General features: G+C 37.1%; 1 protein-coding gene across 1 annotated transcript in view; it reads right to left on the reverse strand.

Annotated features, from left to right (window-relative positions):
• ism2a (isthmin 2a) overlaps nt 1-19,478 on the reverse strand; it is a 39,179-nt gene that overhangs the window by 19,677 nt on the left and 24 nt on the right. The window contains exons 1-3 of the mRNA XM_056476801.1: nt 19,235-19,478; nt 6,017-6,259; nt 125-410 (exon numbers count right to left, since the gene is read on the reverse strand). The exon at nt 19,235-19,478 is cut by the window's right edge and continues 24 nt beyond it. Coding sequence (XP_056332776.1) covers nt 125-410; nt 6,017-6,259; nt 19,235-19,363 — 658 coding nt within the window. The 5' untranslated portion in view covers nt 19,364-19,478. The remainder of the gene's footprint in view (nt 1-124; nt 411-6,016; nt 6,260-19,234) is intronic.

Raw genomic sequence — 19,478 nt, forward strand, 5'->3', positions numbered from 1 at the left:
ACGGTCTACTTATAATCTAATGATAATTAGTTGCAATGTAACTTGTAACAAATGGCCCATTAAAATAAAGTGTTACCTTTTTTTTTTTCCATGGACTTCCAAACTCTAAACTTCCTGTTCTTACCGTAATTGTTTGTGGAGTCCCAGCCCCTCCACCGACTGTTCCAGTCTGCACCCACACCACTCAAAAAGGAGTCCTCTTCTTCATAGATGATGTCCTCCTCATTCTCCTCCAGACTGCCTTGCCCGGGACCTTCCTGACTGGAGTCATGGTATTCCCAAAACAGTGGCCAGAAGAGCTTTTTATGGCCCAGCCATTCCTCCGAGCTCAAAGACCAGTCGTTTCTGCTCTCCTTGGCCAGATCCATCTCAATCTCCATCTGTGGGCTGTCCACAACCTCAATGGTCACCTAGTAGAGAGATCAAAATTTCTATGTTTATCTGAAATCAATGCATAATTCTACAAAACCCAGTTTTCTAATGGTCAAACTGGATTTTGGAGAACCAGTTTGTTGCTGGTTGAAGATGGCCAATCAGCCCAAATCAGTTTGAATCCATATCCATTAATTACCAGTTTGGACCATCTTGAAAAGTGTTTCTCAACCATGTTCCTGGAGGTCCACCAGCTCTGCACGTTTTCCTTTGCTGTGTCCGAAACCGCCTACTACTCAGTAGGTACTGCATTTGAATGTAGTTAAGTATGTTCTATACAGTATGAATATGAGAAGTATGAATGGAATTCGGACATACTGCATGTCATGTGACCTACCCGCGTAAGTTGCGTCGTTTCACTCCTATTCATGAATTCTCTCGCGGGACATCATGGGATAGCGCAGCGTGCATGGGATACGCACTTCAGAATCTCGCCGGAATTAGTAGGTCAGAGTACTTCTCATGTACTGTTTTTTGAATTCTATGAATTCAGACATACTACTCGGCTTGTGAACTGATTTTGGCATACTATATAGTATGGAACTATGCAATTTCGGATGCAGCCCATAGGTGCGTCCCAAATCGCATACTTATGCACTATTCTACGCCATTTTGTAGTATAAATAGTGTAAGTAGTGCATTCCCACTGAAAACTCTAATAATAAGAGCATGATGCATGCTTGGTTAATTACCCGGATGATGCACTTATTCAACCGGTAAAATGAAGTGTGGACTGATGGACACTTCACGCACTCAACAACCGCAGCTTTGCTCACGTAGCGGAAGGGGTGGCGCTATCGGGCGCACATGTTGGATAACTTTATTTATTTTGGATTGTGAAAGCAAAATTCTCCTCCGAGAGTGATTATAGCGACTCCCGACGGTGAATGCGGTTATACTCATGGCAGGTATTATTTGGTACTTTGGTCATTTATTTCACTAATTTGGCAACCGTCAAATGTCATCAGGAAAACAGTTTGAATTTCCGCTTAGTAAAAAAACATTAGTGTTCCATTTGGGACGACACCACATTCATATACTATGCTGTTGAGTGTGTAAGTGCAAAAGTACATTGTGGATTAGTGCATAGTGTATAGTGTGCCATTTGGGACGCAACTCATGTCTCCTAACTCAAACACACCTGATTCAGATCATCAGCTCTTTAGCACAATCTGAAAGACCTGTAATGGCTGTGAAAGACAAAGGGAGACACCCAAAACATGCATTGTTAGTGGTCCTCCAGGAACTTGGTTGAGAAACACTGATCTAGAATCTATGTAAAAACCCCTACTACTGAAAGCTTTTTTAGTATGTTATTTGGCAGTTGAGAAAGAAAGATCAATAAATTCTCTTTTTAGATTGTAAATTAAAATTTTAATTGAATTCATATACCAAAACGATAAGCTCCAGCCTTAAGCCAGTTATATCTTGCATTAAGATATCATGTAGATGTGGCAAACCCAATCCAGTATACACCTATCTTTTATCCATTTTTAATCACTTTCTTAATTATGAGGCATCTATGAGAAAACTGAGAAATAAATTAATGCAATTTACATTTAAACACAAAAAAGTATTCAAAAAGCAGCCAGCAGCTTTTGTTTTTGATCTGATCTTATCTGAAAAACTATGCAGAACACTGTGGGTTTGTTTCATTCGTGCCGCCTGGCAGAAATTCCCCTATTTTCACATATTTGTATTACTTTTTATGTAATATACTTAAACGAATACTGACTTTTTGCTTTTGTTGTGAACCCAGCATGAGAATAAGGACTGGTAATAAAATATATTTTACATACATTTTCACCTTTACCTTTAGGATTTTCAATTCAGTTTCAATTTTTTTGTATAGCACTTTTTACAACAATTTGACAATAATAAAAATTGGAAAAGTTATGGTTATAAGTTATCATAACTTTATTAGTAATAACTTTAACTAGTAACTAATAGCTTTTAAAAGGTAAAGTTATTATATATAAACAAAGTGAACATGCAGTTTAATAGCATATAGGTGATGTCGGTGTACATGTTCAATGAAGTATATTTGCTTAATAGGTGTATGTGTTGTTCTTGAAGTCTTCAATGGTTGTCATCATCTATCATATTGTGATTATACACAATAAAGATAAAATCCTGTCTGTGTAGTACGCTTCAATAATGTGCCCCCTAATATTTGAGAAATATGTCAGTAGGCAGTGAAGAGGTGGTCTTTAGTGGATGTTCAAACACATGCAAAAAGTTGGAGAGTCCATACTACGAAGGAAATCTGAGCTAATGCATCTTCAAATACTTTGTAAGAGGTCCAAAGTGGACATGCTCTTAGCGTTCCAGATCCTGTTTACACTTGTATTTAGCATTGTCCACTTGTGATCGACAGAAACAGAACTTAATACCTGGTATAAACAAGACCACGCTGGAGAAACAACTGATGGGAACTCTATCAGCCCTTTAAGTACTATGCTTTGCCATTCAAATTTCAAAATTGTCTTTATTCTCCTGTTTGTTTATTTCACAAGATGTTTTGAGGTGACATAGTTGTTCTATGCATGCTTGGGCTTGTAGAACCCAAGTCAGACAGACCAGGAAAACGATAGCAAGTGTTCCAGCAGGCCAAGACAAAAGACTGGTTGTTTATTTCCCCTTCAGCGTAACAATCTGATGGCTGCAGCAGCTGTTTATAAAGGCACGGAGCAGTTTAGAGTGGGTGATTACGCTACTGTAACTGCACTGTTTACAACAGTCAGCCTCCACCTCCTCCTTGAACTAATCATAGCTCTATTCTACTCTGATACTTCCAAAGAACACAAGACACTGCTTTAAAGACAAAAAACATCCAGGGTTTAGATCACTGGAGGTCCATTAAATGGCAAATTTAAGTTTAATGGGAACACAGATGTTTAAGAAATCTTAGCTCCCTTTTAACAAATTTGCTTCCACTCAAGAATGGCGAGTCATGGAAAAAGAAGATAGCATAGAAGTATTTGGAACTTTAGAAAATACAGCAAACACAATTTTTACCACCAAACCTGCTCAAAGTAATGTAAGGGTCAAAGACTCAAAAATGGGTAAATCATACTGGTTTAGGAGATTGGCAAAATATGAAGATCTAAAATGTGAATTAATAAGTATTTTGGGGGTGCAAACTATTTCACTATTAAACATGCTTTAATTCGTCATGGTTATTTAATCGTAAAGGCTTCAACACCATGTTTTTGCACACACACACACACAAAAAACAGCTGCATCTAAACCAAGTTAGGCCAACTGTGGGCTAGTTTAAAGTTCCAAGCTTGTAAACCAAGGCTAAAGGCTGATTTATACTTGTGTGTCAAGCGTACGCGTATGGCCCAGCGCAGCCTTCGCGCAGTCACATAGCCCTTGCCGTGGCTGATGCCGTGCACCTCTCAAAAAACAGACGCACACTTAACCTAACTATGGCTGAGTCTGTTAACTAAGAGCTGTTTACGTCACATCTTTTGAGCGTGTAAGTTCGTTATTTCCAATGGAGGCATACGGCTTGACGCTGTGACACATTACATGATAGATTCAAAAGACAGAAGAGTCGTTAGATAGAGACAAGATTAATTATATATCACACTTAACAACTATAGTGAGATGCGATCCAGTGGTACATTCTTGATAAACTGTTCGATGTGCACTGATCTCTCGGGTTTCGTGCTCAAAACACCCGCTGACTGCCTGGAGCTCAGATGTGCGCATATGCCAGTGGGTGTGTGTGTGTGTGTGTGTGTGTGGTCATGTGATGTGCGTTTTCAGCTGTATAGTGTGGATGGAAATCTTTTCAGAAATGCTACATGAAACGCCAGTGTGGACGTGGATCATTTTCGTTTTAAAATGCCATTTTAAAACTAGGATGTCTTAGTGTAAATTTAGCCTAAGTGTGTATTTTTCACGAGCAGGTTGCTGCTGTGATGGGGCCAGGGCGGTGGATTGTGATGTCTATCGGCCATCGGCGATGGACGATGGCATCATCCATCAACCCAACCCTACAATATACACATTTCTACTTTAAAAAGAAAAAAAATTGTCAGCAGCCTTTGACTACATTTTAAAAGAGAAATACTTATGTAGCTTAGATTAACATTAGACAAAAAAAATTACTCTTATTTTTATTTATTTATTTGTTCATTGTTCTATAATTTATTTTCAGTGTAAAATTATTTCTTCTGTTTAAATGGCAAAAACTTTTTTTTTTTCACTCATTTTTAAGTCCAAAGAGAAATGGACTATTGTTTGTTTTTATTATAATTTTGTGCTTTTTTATTGTTACTTAACAGCAATAAATAACATGTTAAATATATAAGGAGTTTTCATGTGATTTTCTAAAGTAGTAGTGTTTTGAAAATAACGAATGCATAATAATCGTGATAACCATGAAACCGTGATTATTCCTCAGACTATAGTCATACTACCTATAAGACTATAAGACCAGACTATAGTCAAAAACCTATAATCGTTGCATCCCTATACTTTTTAAATGTCATTAAAGGTTTTTTGTTCTTCATATGTCTGACATTTCAATGTTTTGTACATAAACTACAAACTACATTTCAGTGGATTTCTTCGTTAAGTCATGGTGAAATTGTATGATAGTCTAAGCTTAAACTTTGAATGTTTTGATGTTGGACAGACCCTCCTTGTCTTTTTACGCCATTTTGGAGACACGTAAAACAAAATAGCTTTTTCTAAAGAGTACGAAAGATGGACCCATCCCACTTGGAAGACTTTGGAATTTTCCTTATTATAAAAGTGAAATTGCTTACCAGGGATCTCCTGTGTATTTTTTCCCCCAAGTCTAACTTCGTTTCCTCTCAAGTCCACTTACACACATAAACTTCATAACAGTACTAAAAATATAAAAATCCCTTCTTTACCGGTGTTGTAAAAACATTTAAAGATTGGGATCTGCTCTAGGAGGGAGCATTAAAAGTGGCTGTTAAAATAATACTCTGGCCTTTCACCTCCTGGATTTTCTTGGGATTTTTTTTTGTACACTACGCAGAACTTTGAGCAGTGTGGCTGAAATGAGCTACACCAGAATAAAGGTCTCGCTTGGGGTAATTTAAGAGGCCTCTCCGGTTTAGCGGCAGCTGTGACATGACCAGCAAAAGCACAGAAACCTGAAGTCCCTACTGCAATCACAGCAGCAATAACAGTGAAACAATGAGTGCATAGGTTAATTACATTCACCACAAACTGTTGCCAAGTAAAATCAATCCATTACCCAACTCATTATACAATGATTTAGTTCACCCTAAGGAAAGAAATGACAAGGTTTTGGGAACGCTGAGATGTTAAACATATCTAGAATAACAAACTACCCTCATAATATTAACAACTGTCTTAAGAAGAACTAATGCCAAGATATATAGAAAAACAACGAAAAGAAACCCAAGACCCCCAAGACAGAAAATGACTGATTTAGTTAATTGACCTCATTTTCATATGGTCCAAGATCCTGTAAACATTGATTTTTTTTTTCCTTTAAAATCATGTATATATAGGAAGAAATTTGATTGAGGCAATCAGAGAAACAATAAAGTAAGATTGAGCTTGGTCTTACTTGAATGTTTGGGTTCTGGGAGCCCAGGTCTGCGTTGGCGAGGTCAGGGAAGTTCTTCAGGTCTAAAATGAAGGTTTCCTCTTCTTCCTCTGGAGCAGGTTTGGGGAGGACTCCCTCCGAGTGAATCCGTGACCATCTCCTTTTATGACGGCGAGGCAAAGGCAACTCGCTCCTCAGTTGGTTTTGGCCCTGAATGTCTTGCAATGACTGCTTGACATCCTTGGAGCCACCATGACCTCTAACCTGTGAAAAACACAGAGTGTCCTCATGAAAGGAACATCTGGTGATCTAGCAAGGCTTATTTAGATAAAAGTGCAAGGATTCCCTATATGCATAAAGCCTCTAGAAAAGCCCAAAGATAAATAACTTCTGAGAAATTTCGTCATGCACGTAAAGAAGTTAGAAGATCTGTCTTAGTTCATCACCATATCAAATCTATACAGCTGTGACCTTACGGCCCGAATGAAAAAGATGTCTGGGTTTCAAATAAACCCATCTGGAGTGAAACGTCTAACACATGACAGCATATCAGGTGGATTTTGGAACAGGATTAGTAAAAATCATAGCAATAATTCTTCTACTTTAATGACGCAGGAAAAGCCTGTTTCCCAGACCTCTGGAAGGTCTCTTTTAAGGTTTCGTATATGAAAAGTGCTCTTGGACTTCTTTGATTTCTACGGTGCATATCTGTCAATCGATGCTCCGCTGGGTTACCATTAGCAACATAACAAAACAGACAGCAGAGAAACATCAACAAGGAAGAGGAATTGCACGCTTGCTGTTGCCGCTCATTCTGAGACAGTCATGGCTCACTCTCTTGACAGCTGTTTGACATTACGGGTAATGCCGCATTCAGCGGATGGAGTGGGCCTGCAAATTCCTGGAGGAAGACTCAAGAGTCGGGACGGTGCATGCAGGTAAATGATTACACATTAAGGGATATGCATCTCTTTCATCTGGTTTACTTTAATATGGAGACATGCAGTCTGTGACGGAACAAAAAAGGCTTACTGTTGTCCTCAAACTATGACAGTACTTTAAAGCACTTGGCTGGTTCTTACTAATCATGTCAACCTAAAGTCTCAAACCTCAAGAATCAGACAAATGATGGTGATTTGTGTTTACATGTTAAGAAATTTTAAGTGATTGAATCTAATTTTGTTCCTTAAAGTGTATAATGCATTAGAACTACCTAACACAAAAACAGAGGTCAAAAGGATTTACAACTAAAAGTCAAACTCCCTACTCTCCCAATATATATACACTATTTACAAAACAGGCAACCATATTTAAGGGACAATCCAAAAATCATAGTCAGGGGGCAAAAAGGTCTAACAAGCCAGTGGAACAAAGTATAAAAAAGCAAACACAAAACAAACAGTACTCACAAATCTCTAGTCACAACTTTAACATTCAAGAACTCTACACTATACAACATACAACCGTTTCAACAAACACAAAGCAAGTGACCAAAACAAGATGGCTGCCAAGGAAGTTGTGTCATGGCTTTTAAATTACTGTAGGTCAATCATGCACTAGCAATCAGTTGGAAGTGGCCAATCAGATGTGTTCTAGGCAAAGCAGAGAAACATGAGACAAGACAATCATAGGGTTGTATCACTGAAATTAAAACATTATCATGTTTCTTCAAGCTGCATCGGATTCTGTAATGTCTTCAGGCTAATTATTATTCATGAAGTAAACATGAAAAATAAAAACCTAAATGACCTGATTCGCATTCTCAATAAATGTGAATCGGGAAATCATTGTCAAATCATAAATGATAAAACAGTAGTGAAACAGAATTTTGTTTACCATTATTTACATTGAATAAAAAGACATTCGGTGTAATAGTTTCTAGAGTTCACACTTGGCTATTGCTTGATATAATTGCAGATTTGGCATGTTGTCCCGGGAGAGAACCCTGAGCTCTGAGATACTTGAGCCCAAGGCTCCCGCCTGGTCATGTAGCATGACAGGGGGTTCAAGATCAGGTAGGTCTCAAGAGCTCACCCTTGTAAAGGTGGAAAGGGTGAGATGGGGTGCATGTTTTTTTTTTTCAAAAACGAAGATAAAGAAGGTAGGATGAATGGGCTTATTTATTGGAGGCTAGAATTCATCTGATTGGTCTAGCAATGATATCTGATTGGACTAGCAATGATTATTGATGCGAGGCCAGCCACAATCAATCATATCACGTGCTCCTCTCGAAATTAGTTTATAAAACTTCATTTAATACCAAACACTTGTAAGGCATATTTAACAAGATATCCCAAGAAACATTGGATGATCTACTAATTACCCAGCAGGCACAGTACGTCAACATGACATCAGATTGATGTTGTACCCCAATGTCGTGGGGACGTTACATTTTGTTTGGAAATTAAATTCGGGTTGACGTCAGAACTCAACGTTGTCAATGTCCAACCTAAAATCAACCAAATATCAACATCTAATGATGTTACAGCTTGACGGTGAGTGGATGTTACCACTATATCATCTATCAGACCTTGAATTTTGGTTGCCTTACCTGACGAATAAATGTCAATGTCAGTATTTGATGTCAATATGACGGTATTCGATGTTGGCTCAATGTTGGATTTTGTCGATGTTGTTCCTTTCCAGCCAAAAATCAACCAAATATATCAATGTCATTTGACTTCGTTATTGGACGTCAAAATAACGTTGTCCTTAGACGCTGGTTAGACATTGAATTTTGGTCACCTGATGTCATGAGCTAGATCTAACCTAATGTCTTAGGATGTTGTGTTTGAAATCTTGAGTACTTTGCCATTATCATTCAATCAATTAGCCCAGGTTTTACCAATTTGTCAGCAACAAGATTTCAGTCTTTTAAAATAATTCAGATTTTAATATGTGTTTAGTATCACTTATTAATACAATACTTTTTAATAAGTACTGACCAATATATTCTTCATTTTCTTTTCGGCTTAGTCCCTATTTTAATCAGGGGTCACCACAGCGGAATTAACCGCCAACTTATCCAGCACGTGTTTTACACAGCAGATGCCCTTTCAGCTGCAACCCAGTACTAGGAAAGATCCGGATATTTGTTACATAAAAATATATGTTACACTAAATGGAAAAAGAACATTATTTCACCTATATTTTGACATTTTATTTATACATTGGTATTTTGAAAGATTTTTGTAGATTTAATTTGATGCTGACATCAAGAAAAGATGCCTCTGCTTAAGAAATAAGAAGAAAATGCTTTTGTCCTAATGAATAGAATAAAACATATCACAGCCTGAACTAAAACAGGCTCCTACATTTTGGTTCTATTATTAACTTCTTAAAATTATTTTTTGCAATATTTTCTCCACACCCACACATAATACAAAACCAACTTTTTATATTTCTTTAAAATATACACTGACGAATAGTGCAGAAAAGGCTCAGAGACATTTAAGTGTCAAGACATAAAAAGGGTCAATGTTCATGTTGTCTTTAGCTGCATGCATCCTCTCCAACATGCAATAAGCACCAGATGAAACACAGTTTCGACTTTACATTTTTGGGTCATGCTGCGCTTCAAAGGCTTCTTATGGAGGCCCTGTCTATAAGCCACCAGAGACTTCAAAAGAGCAGCAACACACAAGCATAAATCAGGAAGAGACACATATGTCCTCATCATGCCCACATCATACTGAAAGCCACTACATCAGCCTTACTTTGAAATCGGCATCTCAAACTTTCAGGGAGGGTTGCACCAACAAAGTTTAAGATTTAATCTAGATCAAATCAAGGATTATATAATAATTCTGTTGCTTTAAACTTTGTTTTTTTTTAAAAACAAGCTATATTTTAAGCATTGGTTTGATCCTGGAATTTCACAATAAACCTGGATTAACTAGAATTACAACGTGATTTCGACCAACAAAGGTTGATCATGTTCAATAAACAACAAACAAAGCTTTATTCCTGGTTATGACTAAATCTGTGAAAATTTGTTCAAGGAAGCTTTGTATGATCATATTGTATGTTTTCATCGACTTTTGTGTGTCTGAAGTACCCATTAACACAAAGCAAAAGTTGAGATGTTTGAATCTGGATTAAGTGAAGCTCCGACACATTAAACTAAGATTTAAATTTCAGACATGAATTAACTTTACACTTGTTAAGGTTAAGGATTCTCCAAGTGGATGTACTTATTTGGACTGACATGTTATCTGCCCTTTTGTCCTTAAAAGATTGTCTCAAATTGCTCCATTAGTTGATATAAATAACTTTCCATTGATTATAAAATAATGAGCATCTGATGCACTGCTGATTTCTCATTATGTATGGGTTAATGATCAGAAAGTGATCAATATATTGGCAGCTTATTATTTATTAATTTATTTGCATTCAAATTACTACTACTTGCATGCATGAATCCTTTAAAGTCACTCAAATGTAACAGTAATATTGTATACCTCTATTTTTACATTGAAGCAGAATAAATTGTGTGGTGTTAGGTGGTGCTAATTAAATAAAAAATAAAACCCAAATCAATTGCTTTAAACTACTACTCAGCACTTTAATCTTTGCTGGTGCAACCCACCTAGATCACCTTGGTGGATTTCAACATGTGGCATCTCTGCTCTTCCTCACCATGAGGCTAGGTTTGATGGTCCCAATGTTCCCTTCTGACGCAGCAAAGAAAAGAAGGGGTGTTTGGGTCTGTCTGATCAAAGCCTCTCTCTACTGATCATGCATGGCCTGCCTTGTCTCACTTCACTGCCTGTGTGTCTCCCACACGCAAAACAGATGTCCTCTGCTTCAGACGATAAACTTCACCCTGGCGCTCTGCTCAAGTTCATCATCACATGGGGCGGGGATAAGAAAGAGGAAGCTTTATTTTTTTTTTTTTTCCTTTTACATTCAATATGTTGTAGCCAATATCCACACAGGTTGCGTGAGAAAGGCCTTCGTGTGATTACCGAAAGTCAAGTTGATAATGTTTTCAAATTCATTGATTCCCGACGCAATACAATACAAAGTCCTCTATCGCTTAACGTTACTGTGACCAAAAAAGAAAAAAAAATGTTGTCATTTTGTGCGTCAGCTTACCGTACGTATTTATGATGTTCAAATGATTCATGATTCCTTTTAGTAAGTCTGTCGGGCTTATATGGCTGCGGTTTGAATCAAACTCAGTGAGTCAGTGACAGTGTTGCCAGATTGGGCGGTTTCCTGCCCAATTTGGGCGGTTTTGAATTTATTTTTGCGGGTAAAAAATGAAATAGGCGGGTAGTGAAAATTTGGGCGGTTTTGCAACGGCGTGCCCGCCAGCCCCGGTCTGCCCTCATACACCTGTTTTGATCTCCCAAAGAGATACCACAGCCCCCGTTCTTCGCATACATATGCTTTTACGCTTTTGCTTGAACTGAATAAACAAAAAACTGTTTTTGAGGATGTTTGCTTGATGTTCTTGAGAGTGGTTTGTACAAGACGTATAAATTAAGATTCATACTGACAACAGAGTTATAAAACATATTGAACAATTAGCCTAATGTTAGCATATCATAATCTGGTTCAAGTGAGCACAAAACAAAAAGCGCGAGTGAACGAACCAAAATTTAACACGTTTTCAAACATTAAAGTCTGTACTGCAGTTTTAGTAAAGCATTTGAAGGTGATTATTTTGCTATTTGTCGTGTTTAATGTTAAATAACTACCGTGTCAAGGAATGTGCATTTTAACCAAACAGGGCATTTATATCTACAATTTCTTAAAAAGCTTACAAAAATACAAAACTGTAGTCATGTTTGTGGTAGTTACAGTCATACATAAATGTTTATTTAGAGCTTACCTGCTCCTCTTCAACATCGAACAAATGTATGATTTCAACCATAAGCGTCGGGTAGGCTATATTGAAGAGTCTTCATTTCAACATTAAATCAATGTTTTATCCTCGATGTAATAACCTTCTGACGTACCGACTAAATGATGAATGTTGTTTTAATGTCGAAATTTAAGTAGGCTACATTTAAATAACTGTAGCATTGATTTACACTGACATCATAACCTGAGAAAGAATTATGCTGCATTTAGGCAATTTCCAAATATAGTTTAAAAAATGTGAGTAATCTGTGTATTTTACCCTTTAAAAAATCTAGTTATGAGTGTTGTGATATTAAATGAAGCATCATACATCTCTAAGTACACCCCAAAATATCAGCAAGAAATTCAAATAGACTTCCTACCATATTTGTTCCTAGGATTGTTGCACATGTCCAATTTGCATAAGATGGATAACAAATATTTTGAGTATATCTTGGGTCAGCAACAGGAAATAATGTAATGTAATATTTTCACTTTGCCTACAACTGCATTTCTGGTGTGATCTGAAATGGATACATCTACGATGAGAAAAAGTCAGTATGATTGAGTATTTTTGTGACATCTTGTTCTATTTTTGGTTCATGTAGATGTTTTTCATCTGTTGCATTATAGTTGAACTGCATCAGAGTTCATTAAGTAACGTACAGTAAGTGGACCAAAACCCATTTTTAATGGCTTCTGTCCACTTGTTTAGTTCAAATGGCAGCATTCACCTTTTCCCAAATGAACCTCACTAACAGCAATAGCACCAGAGTTTGTTTTCATAGAATCAAACCTGACAATGTGAATGCAGACAGACTTCGAAGACAGTAAACAGCGAAGCAACACTTGCTAAACGAAGCTGTTGACTAAACGAAGTGTACAGTTGGAGTGCAGTTGGGAACTACTGTCCATTTTTTACAGCTGTGTGGAAACCAATGAGATGAAACCATCAACAAGGATTTCTCTGCCTGCCTGTAGCGAGTGCAATGAAGGATTTCAAGTGTTTCCTTCCTTTGTGCGCCTTCCAGAGATCTTTCATACCTTTCCCTTCAATCATTCGATAATCAAACCTCTGAGAAAAAGTCAAGCCAACATAAGCTCCTCACTCAGCGTCGCCGTTTGTATTAATCTCCTTCTTCACATGGATGAAACTGCTTAAACACCAGCTGAGACGAAAGGCATGGCTATGATTTCACAGGAGTGCTACAGGTTAATGCAGGAAATAAGCGGCTCACAATAACTGACTTGAACAGAAGTCCCTGAAGCCATAATTCCTCCACCAAGAGGGCCAACAGAAACAGCAGAGGTAAAACAGCAATGCTACTCGCGAGCAGAGTGACACGGTAATGATGGAATCCTGCCCAGATCCTGGCAGAGACCATCATTGTCTTCATGCCTGTATGTTGATCTTTCACTGTAGTTTTTTCTTCCAGCATACCACCATGTTACAATCTGATTCTTTTGGCATGCCTCGACAGCATCAGTGTACCATGTGTTATCTCCCCTCACAAACAGTTATTGTGTTTTATAGGACGTGCCATCTGGACGTGCGCTGAGACCTATGAGAATAAACGAATACATCTCTGCCAAAATAAATACCACACATGGGCAGAGGATGCTTTGAGCGGAATATGCTGGAGCCGTAGTGCCACCACAACAAGGGGAAGACATCAGGGGACCAGAGCTGGAGAGGCAACAGTGTCCCAAAGCACATGAAACATTCAGAGTCTGATTTCCCCAACACCCTCGCTAAGCATTACCTCTGACCGCTTAAAAAGAAAGCAAGTGGGACGCATTAGCGACAGAAAACTGAGCGGCTTGATTCAATGAAATGGATGGATTTGATTATTCTCTTCCAAAAAGAAGGAAAATAACGTTTTTCTTCGAGCCAAGGATTAATCACACTGTCAAAAGTCTATTCCTTGTTGGCATGTCATGCATTCAAAGTCATTTCAGCCTCTGGGTGAAAAATTGGTAATGTATTTCTCATTATAGGGTCTAATATAACATAACTGCATTATCTTGTGATTGCAACTTAATTGATCACAATTCATTTTTTGGAGGGGGGATTCGGGAGTTGGGGGGAGGGGGGGATAGGGTGGCATCCCCCTTATGGAAAAAAATGACAAACAGCATCCCATTTGTAAAACCACCTTCCCCCTTACCATCCCCTTTAGATTAACAACAGTGTGTGTAATGTAAAACTTATCATGCAAATTAAATATTACAATTCTCTATTTATAGCAGGGGTGTCCAAATTTTTTGGGCCGAGGGCCAGATGCAAAAAAACTTGTGTCCCGGGCCAAATTTTACATACATCACACAGACATGCATATATATATATATATATATATATATATGTGTCTGTATGTATGTGTGTGTGTATTATGGAATACCTTTTTTACTGTGAGGCGCTACTCACTGCACCACCGTGCTGCCCTGAATGGTCTTTAATTATCTCAAAATTGCCACTTCATATCTAATATCTGTCACATTCATAATCTAATCTGTCACAACTTTCACACATTCAAAATGATATTAAAATAATATAATGTTTATGGATTGTGGCTTAATATTTTTTTCAATACTTCATTTCCAAAAACTGCAACATTCTCAAAACCGTTCGCATAGGATCCGTCCTAAATAGTACTTGAAAATAGAATTAGTATGTCCCAAATTGTAGTATGTTGAAAAGAGTATGTCAAAGGTTCGTGGATGGTTTACTATTTCCGGTAAATATTTTAAGTGTAGAACCGTCCATACTCTAACCGCTGATATTGCCTAAAGTACACTGTGCGTTAGACGTGAATTTGATTAGAACTACAAACGCGAGTAAAAAGTGTAAACAAACTACAAACATGATAGACGCGCAAGACCAACTGTCAAGTAGAGAAGCTTCGGTACAGATGTTTGTATGACTGTAAATTAATATCTAGCCAGCTGGAAAATATTTAAATTGTGTTTTCTGTGTTATTATATTTTATCTGCAACAACAATGCTGAACTTATATAAAGACGTGTTTGGACATTAACGTATATTTTTCCTTCACAAAAAAGTACATACTTTTAGGGCGTAGTGGAAGTATGTGAATTGTTGCAAGTGACTTCATATCTTATAATTCCAGTTTATATTCCTCGTAGAAATAAACAACATTGAGATAATATCAGCTTTATATCTCAAAACTGCAATTATATTTCTTACATTTGTTGTTGTAAAATCACTATTGCAACTTTTGCTACTAAATTTCTAGTAAAAGCAACTGAATTTCATGACTGTGTTTCTATGACGTATACTGTCACATTTACCTTAATTGTTTTTTACACAGGCAGTACTGGGTTTCCATACAAAACACTTCTTTGTGCTGCAGCAAGTGAAACTCAAGGATAGATGAATATACAGTATCCCACACAGATCCACGTCTGGCTTCTCTCAGATGGCTTGTGTCAAACACTGTTCATTAACGTCATGTAAGCCTCAGAAATCACATCCCGCTAGGAGGAATTCCTGTTGACACTCGATAACCAACTGGTACCAAGTGCACCAGTGGTACTACACTTTTGAATACCAACTATATTAACATTAGAAGTTTAAAACAAATGTGAATTGGATGCATATCTGCTCTTTTTACGAGCTTCAGATGTTTATAATCAGATCTCAGTGCTGCACAACATGTTTTGTAGGGCCAAGATCTAAAAAGAAATAATAAAAAGTTGTACTCAGCAATATGAAGGCACGTTATTAAATCTATTTCTACATTCAAGCTGGTGGTATGTGTGTGTTCTGGTGGTTTTTGTGAAATATTATCAGGGTTTTCTTCCAATATAGCCAATATAGCTTTTCGCAGCGTCTTACCAGGGCATTCGCTAACAGATTATGGTTTACAGTTTCAGCTTAACCTCAATTAGAGCACTGGACATTTGAGAGCTTTCCGCACCCGACTCATAAGAAATGGCAACATGAACTTCGAAGTGGGGCTCAAGAATTTGGCGCCATTTGTGGAATTGGTGTCTGCTTGGGTCGAGGAGAGGAACAGCCCTGTGATTATTGGGCTTATCAATTATAGCACCAAGGCCGCTGAACTTATATGCAATTTCCCAGAGCGTGGCGTATCGGGTTCCAGCTGGCTGTTTAGATTAGTAAGTGTCAGCTTTTGTGTAAAGCGAAGACTTCCTGTTGCGCAGGAGAAACAATGGCCCTCCCATGCCTGCATGAACCCCGGTGGCTACTTTAATAAAAACATCTTTCCCAATTGGCTTAAAAGGTGGGGGAGACGTGATGTTTTTGCAGAACGCACAAAGACGGTCTTGTCCCACCCCAGTATCACTGCACAGAGATCTGCTTTCTGTAAGATCTTCGCACTTTGGAGCAAGATGTGGTTTTTAACCCCCTGCTCAGGTTTTACATAGAGAGTGGAGTATTTTTTATATTGATGCATGAGGGGCTTTCGTTTTTATATTTTGGGATCATGGACTTGTGTTCTAAATTCTTTTCAGGAGGGAAATGACTATTAAAAGGCAGCCTGGGGTGGGCTTGCATTTCCTCTCTGCGTTAACACTCCATAAAGTTGATCCGTGAAACAAAAAAATAAAAAAAGTCACTGCATAACCCAGGATTCAATGTGACCTCACTTTTCTGCTGAAGGAGAAATTAATGAATTAAATACCCGAAACAAGCCATGAACATTAGACTGTGGTTTATCATTTAACAGATGGGGTAAATTAACCACTCCGACATTCCAGGCATTAAGCACATTTTAACTATGGAAACTTTATTTCGGTGTGGTTTGACCTCGAAGAAACTTATTCCCGGTTCTTTCAGGATATATTGTGATATTATACGAGATGAAACAAGATTTATACACTACCTGTCTGACACCTGCTGCTCTATATAAGACTCATCTGAATTCATTGAGTTCTGGCACACAGTAGAGAAGACTGAGGCTACTGTAGTTGTCATCACATATATCAATTCACTGTTAGGGGGTATTGGTACATTCATTCATTCGTTCGTATTCCTTCGGTTTAGTCTCTTAGGGCTTGCCACAGTGGAATGAACCGAAAACTTCTCCAGCATATGTTTTACACATTGGTTGCCCTTCCAGCTGCAACCCAGTACTGGGAAAGTTTTAGTACATTTAGGGAATATATTAGAACTTTTTGAAAGTTTGTGCTGATCAAGGTTAACTACATTTCACCTTAGAGTTTATAGTTACAGGAATATATGCCATGTAATATCTAATCTTCCCTATATATAGGCTCTTATGTTGACCAAAGCTAAACAGCAAAAAACAGTAATATTGTAATAAGAGGTGCAAAGTAACAAATTACAAATACTCAAACTACTGTAATTGAGTAGCTTTAAAAATGTGTTTATTTACTTTCCCTTGAGTACATTTTAGTGCAGTATTGATACTTTTACTCCACTACTTTCCTTCAACCTGCAGTCACTACTTTATTTTTTCTTGTCTATGAGGATTAGAAAAAGTCCTGTGCTTCCTGTCCAATAAAATCACACATAGAAGGTAAATTGCATCATAATGAACTACCTCAAAACATGGGCGATTTATAACTGCAGCAAACAGTTTGGAAGCATTAAAAGTGTCCAAGAAGATGTCCAAAATTTTTACACACAATGACTCAGAAACTGTTTAGATGCATGTTACTGATGAGTAGATGACAGATGTTTACTGTATGATGACTGAAATGACCTTAAATGCCCAGCAGGCACAGGAGGTCAACATGACGTTAAATTGAAGCTGTACCTTAACGTCGTGGGGACGTTGCATTTTGTTTGGAAATCAAAATTGGTTTAACCTCAGAACTCGTCAGGCCATCGTCAACGTCCAATGAACAACCTAAAATAAACCAAATACCAATTTCTAATGATGTTACAGCTTGGCGTTGTGTGGACGTTACCACTGTGACATCTATCAGATGTTGGAATTTGGTTGTCATAACTGACGAATAAATGTCAGTATTTGACGTCAATATGAGTTAAGATCTTGGCTCGACTTTGTATTTGAGCACTTTTTTTTAAACACAACCTAAAATCAACGTTATTTGGTGTTGTTAGTGGTGATCAAAATAATGTTACCCTGAGGCGCTGGCTAGACATTGAATTTTGGTCACCTGACGTTTTTTTTTTTGGAGTATACTGTTGTATTTTGCACTGTCTGGAGCCAGCACCTAAGCTTTTCACTCATCACAGCACACATGGTGACAATAAAAGTGATTTGATTTGATTTATTAACTTCTTATGATGTTGTGTGCCTGCTGGGCAAGAACTAAATGCACTACAGAATGTTTCGTTTACACATATCCACAAATTACACGTAAATGCATCTGCTTTTTATAGCATAATACTTAGTACTCTTGAGTACTTTTGAAAGGCCTACTTTTTACTCATACTTTGAGTATGAGTAACCACTAGCTGTGATTTACTGTCTTATTAATTTAACTGCTTTCCATTATATTTTTATATTAACCATTTTCTGTGAATATATTTGATGATTTATTCCTTTGTTTTAAAGCTGTATTTTCAGTATTATTCAATCTCACATGAGTCCTTATAATTCTAATATATTGATTTGCTGCTCTATTGTGCTAAATTATTATTGCTGCTCCGGCTCATTTATTATTAATTATTGTTCTTATTTTGTTGAAAATAATCCCACATATACAAGTCCCTCTTAAATAATGTGAATTAATAATTACATTCTTAAATTAATTGTATTTCATCCATGATTGGGCACAAAATGAGTTCAGGCTTAATTGGCATTATAAGTTATGATATCAGTCATTTATTTAGACAACTAATTAACTCTGCTACTACTGTAAAATGATGTGCTTCAAGAAAGATTTTGAAACATATAGTCACCTGTGATCAATTTAATGTGCCCATGATGCATACAAGTATTTATTTTTAAATTAAATCATTTTAAGGCATTCCAGAAAAAATATTAAGCAGCACAACTTTTTTCCCCAACATTGATAATAATTAGAAATGTTTATAGAACAGCAAATCATTTTTTAAAAATAAAATAGACAGATATTATATTATACCTATATAATAACATGGGAAACTTGTTTTATTACAATGCCATTACCATCTAAAATACTTTTTAAAAGACTTTTAAGTTATTTTAAATTAATTACGTTATGATATCATTCATTGCTTTGTTACAACAGTCTAACTCGGCTGTAGCTGTAAAATGAAGGGTTATGAAAGTCTAATACACTTGAATACACACACACATTATATATATATATATATATATATATATATATATATATATATATATATATATATATATATATATATATATATATATATATATATTTTTTTTTTTTTTTTTTTAATGTGTGTGATGACTGATGTCAAACATACCTCTAGAGATGCACCACTCTTGCTCTTGATGTGATTCGCTCTGCGTCTTTTTGCAGGGAAGCCCTTCACCAACAGTGCACAAAGTGTCAAGAAAGCTGCCCACCGTAAAGTCTGGCTTCGAATCAGCATGACTTTTGTGGAAAAAAATAATAATGAAGTCACTATATACTATGATATTGCAACTGAGCTGCACTTTTGATCAGATGAAATGCGCTCGTCAATCTCAAAGTTCACTTAACCTTAT

This window comes from Danio aesculapii, chromosome 17 (assembly GCF_903798145.1).
Source record: "Danio aesculapii chromosome 17, fDanAes4.1, whole genome shotgun sequence".
NCBI classification, from domain to species: Eukaryota; Metazoa; Chordata; class Actinopteri; order Cypriniformes; family Danionidae; genus Danio; species Danio aesculapii.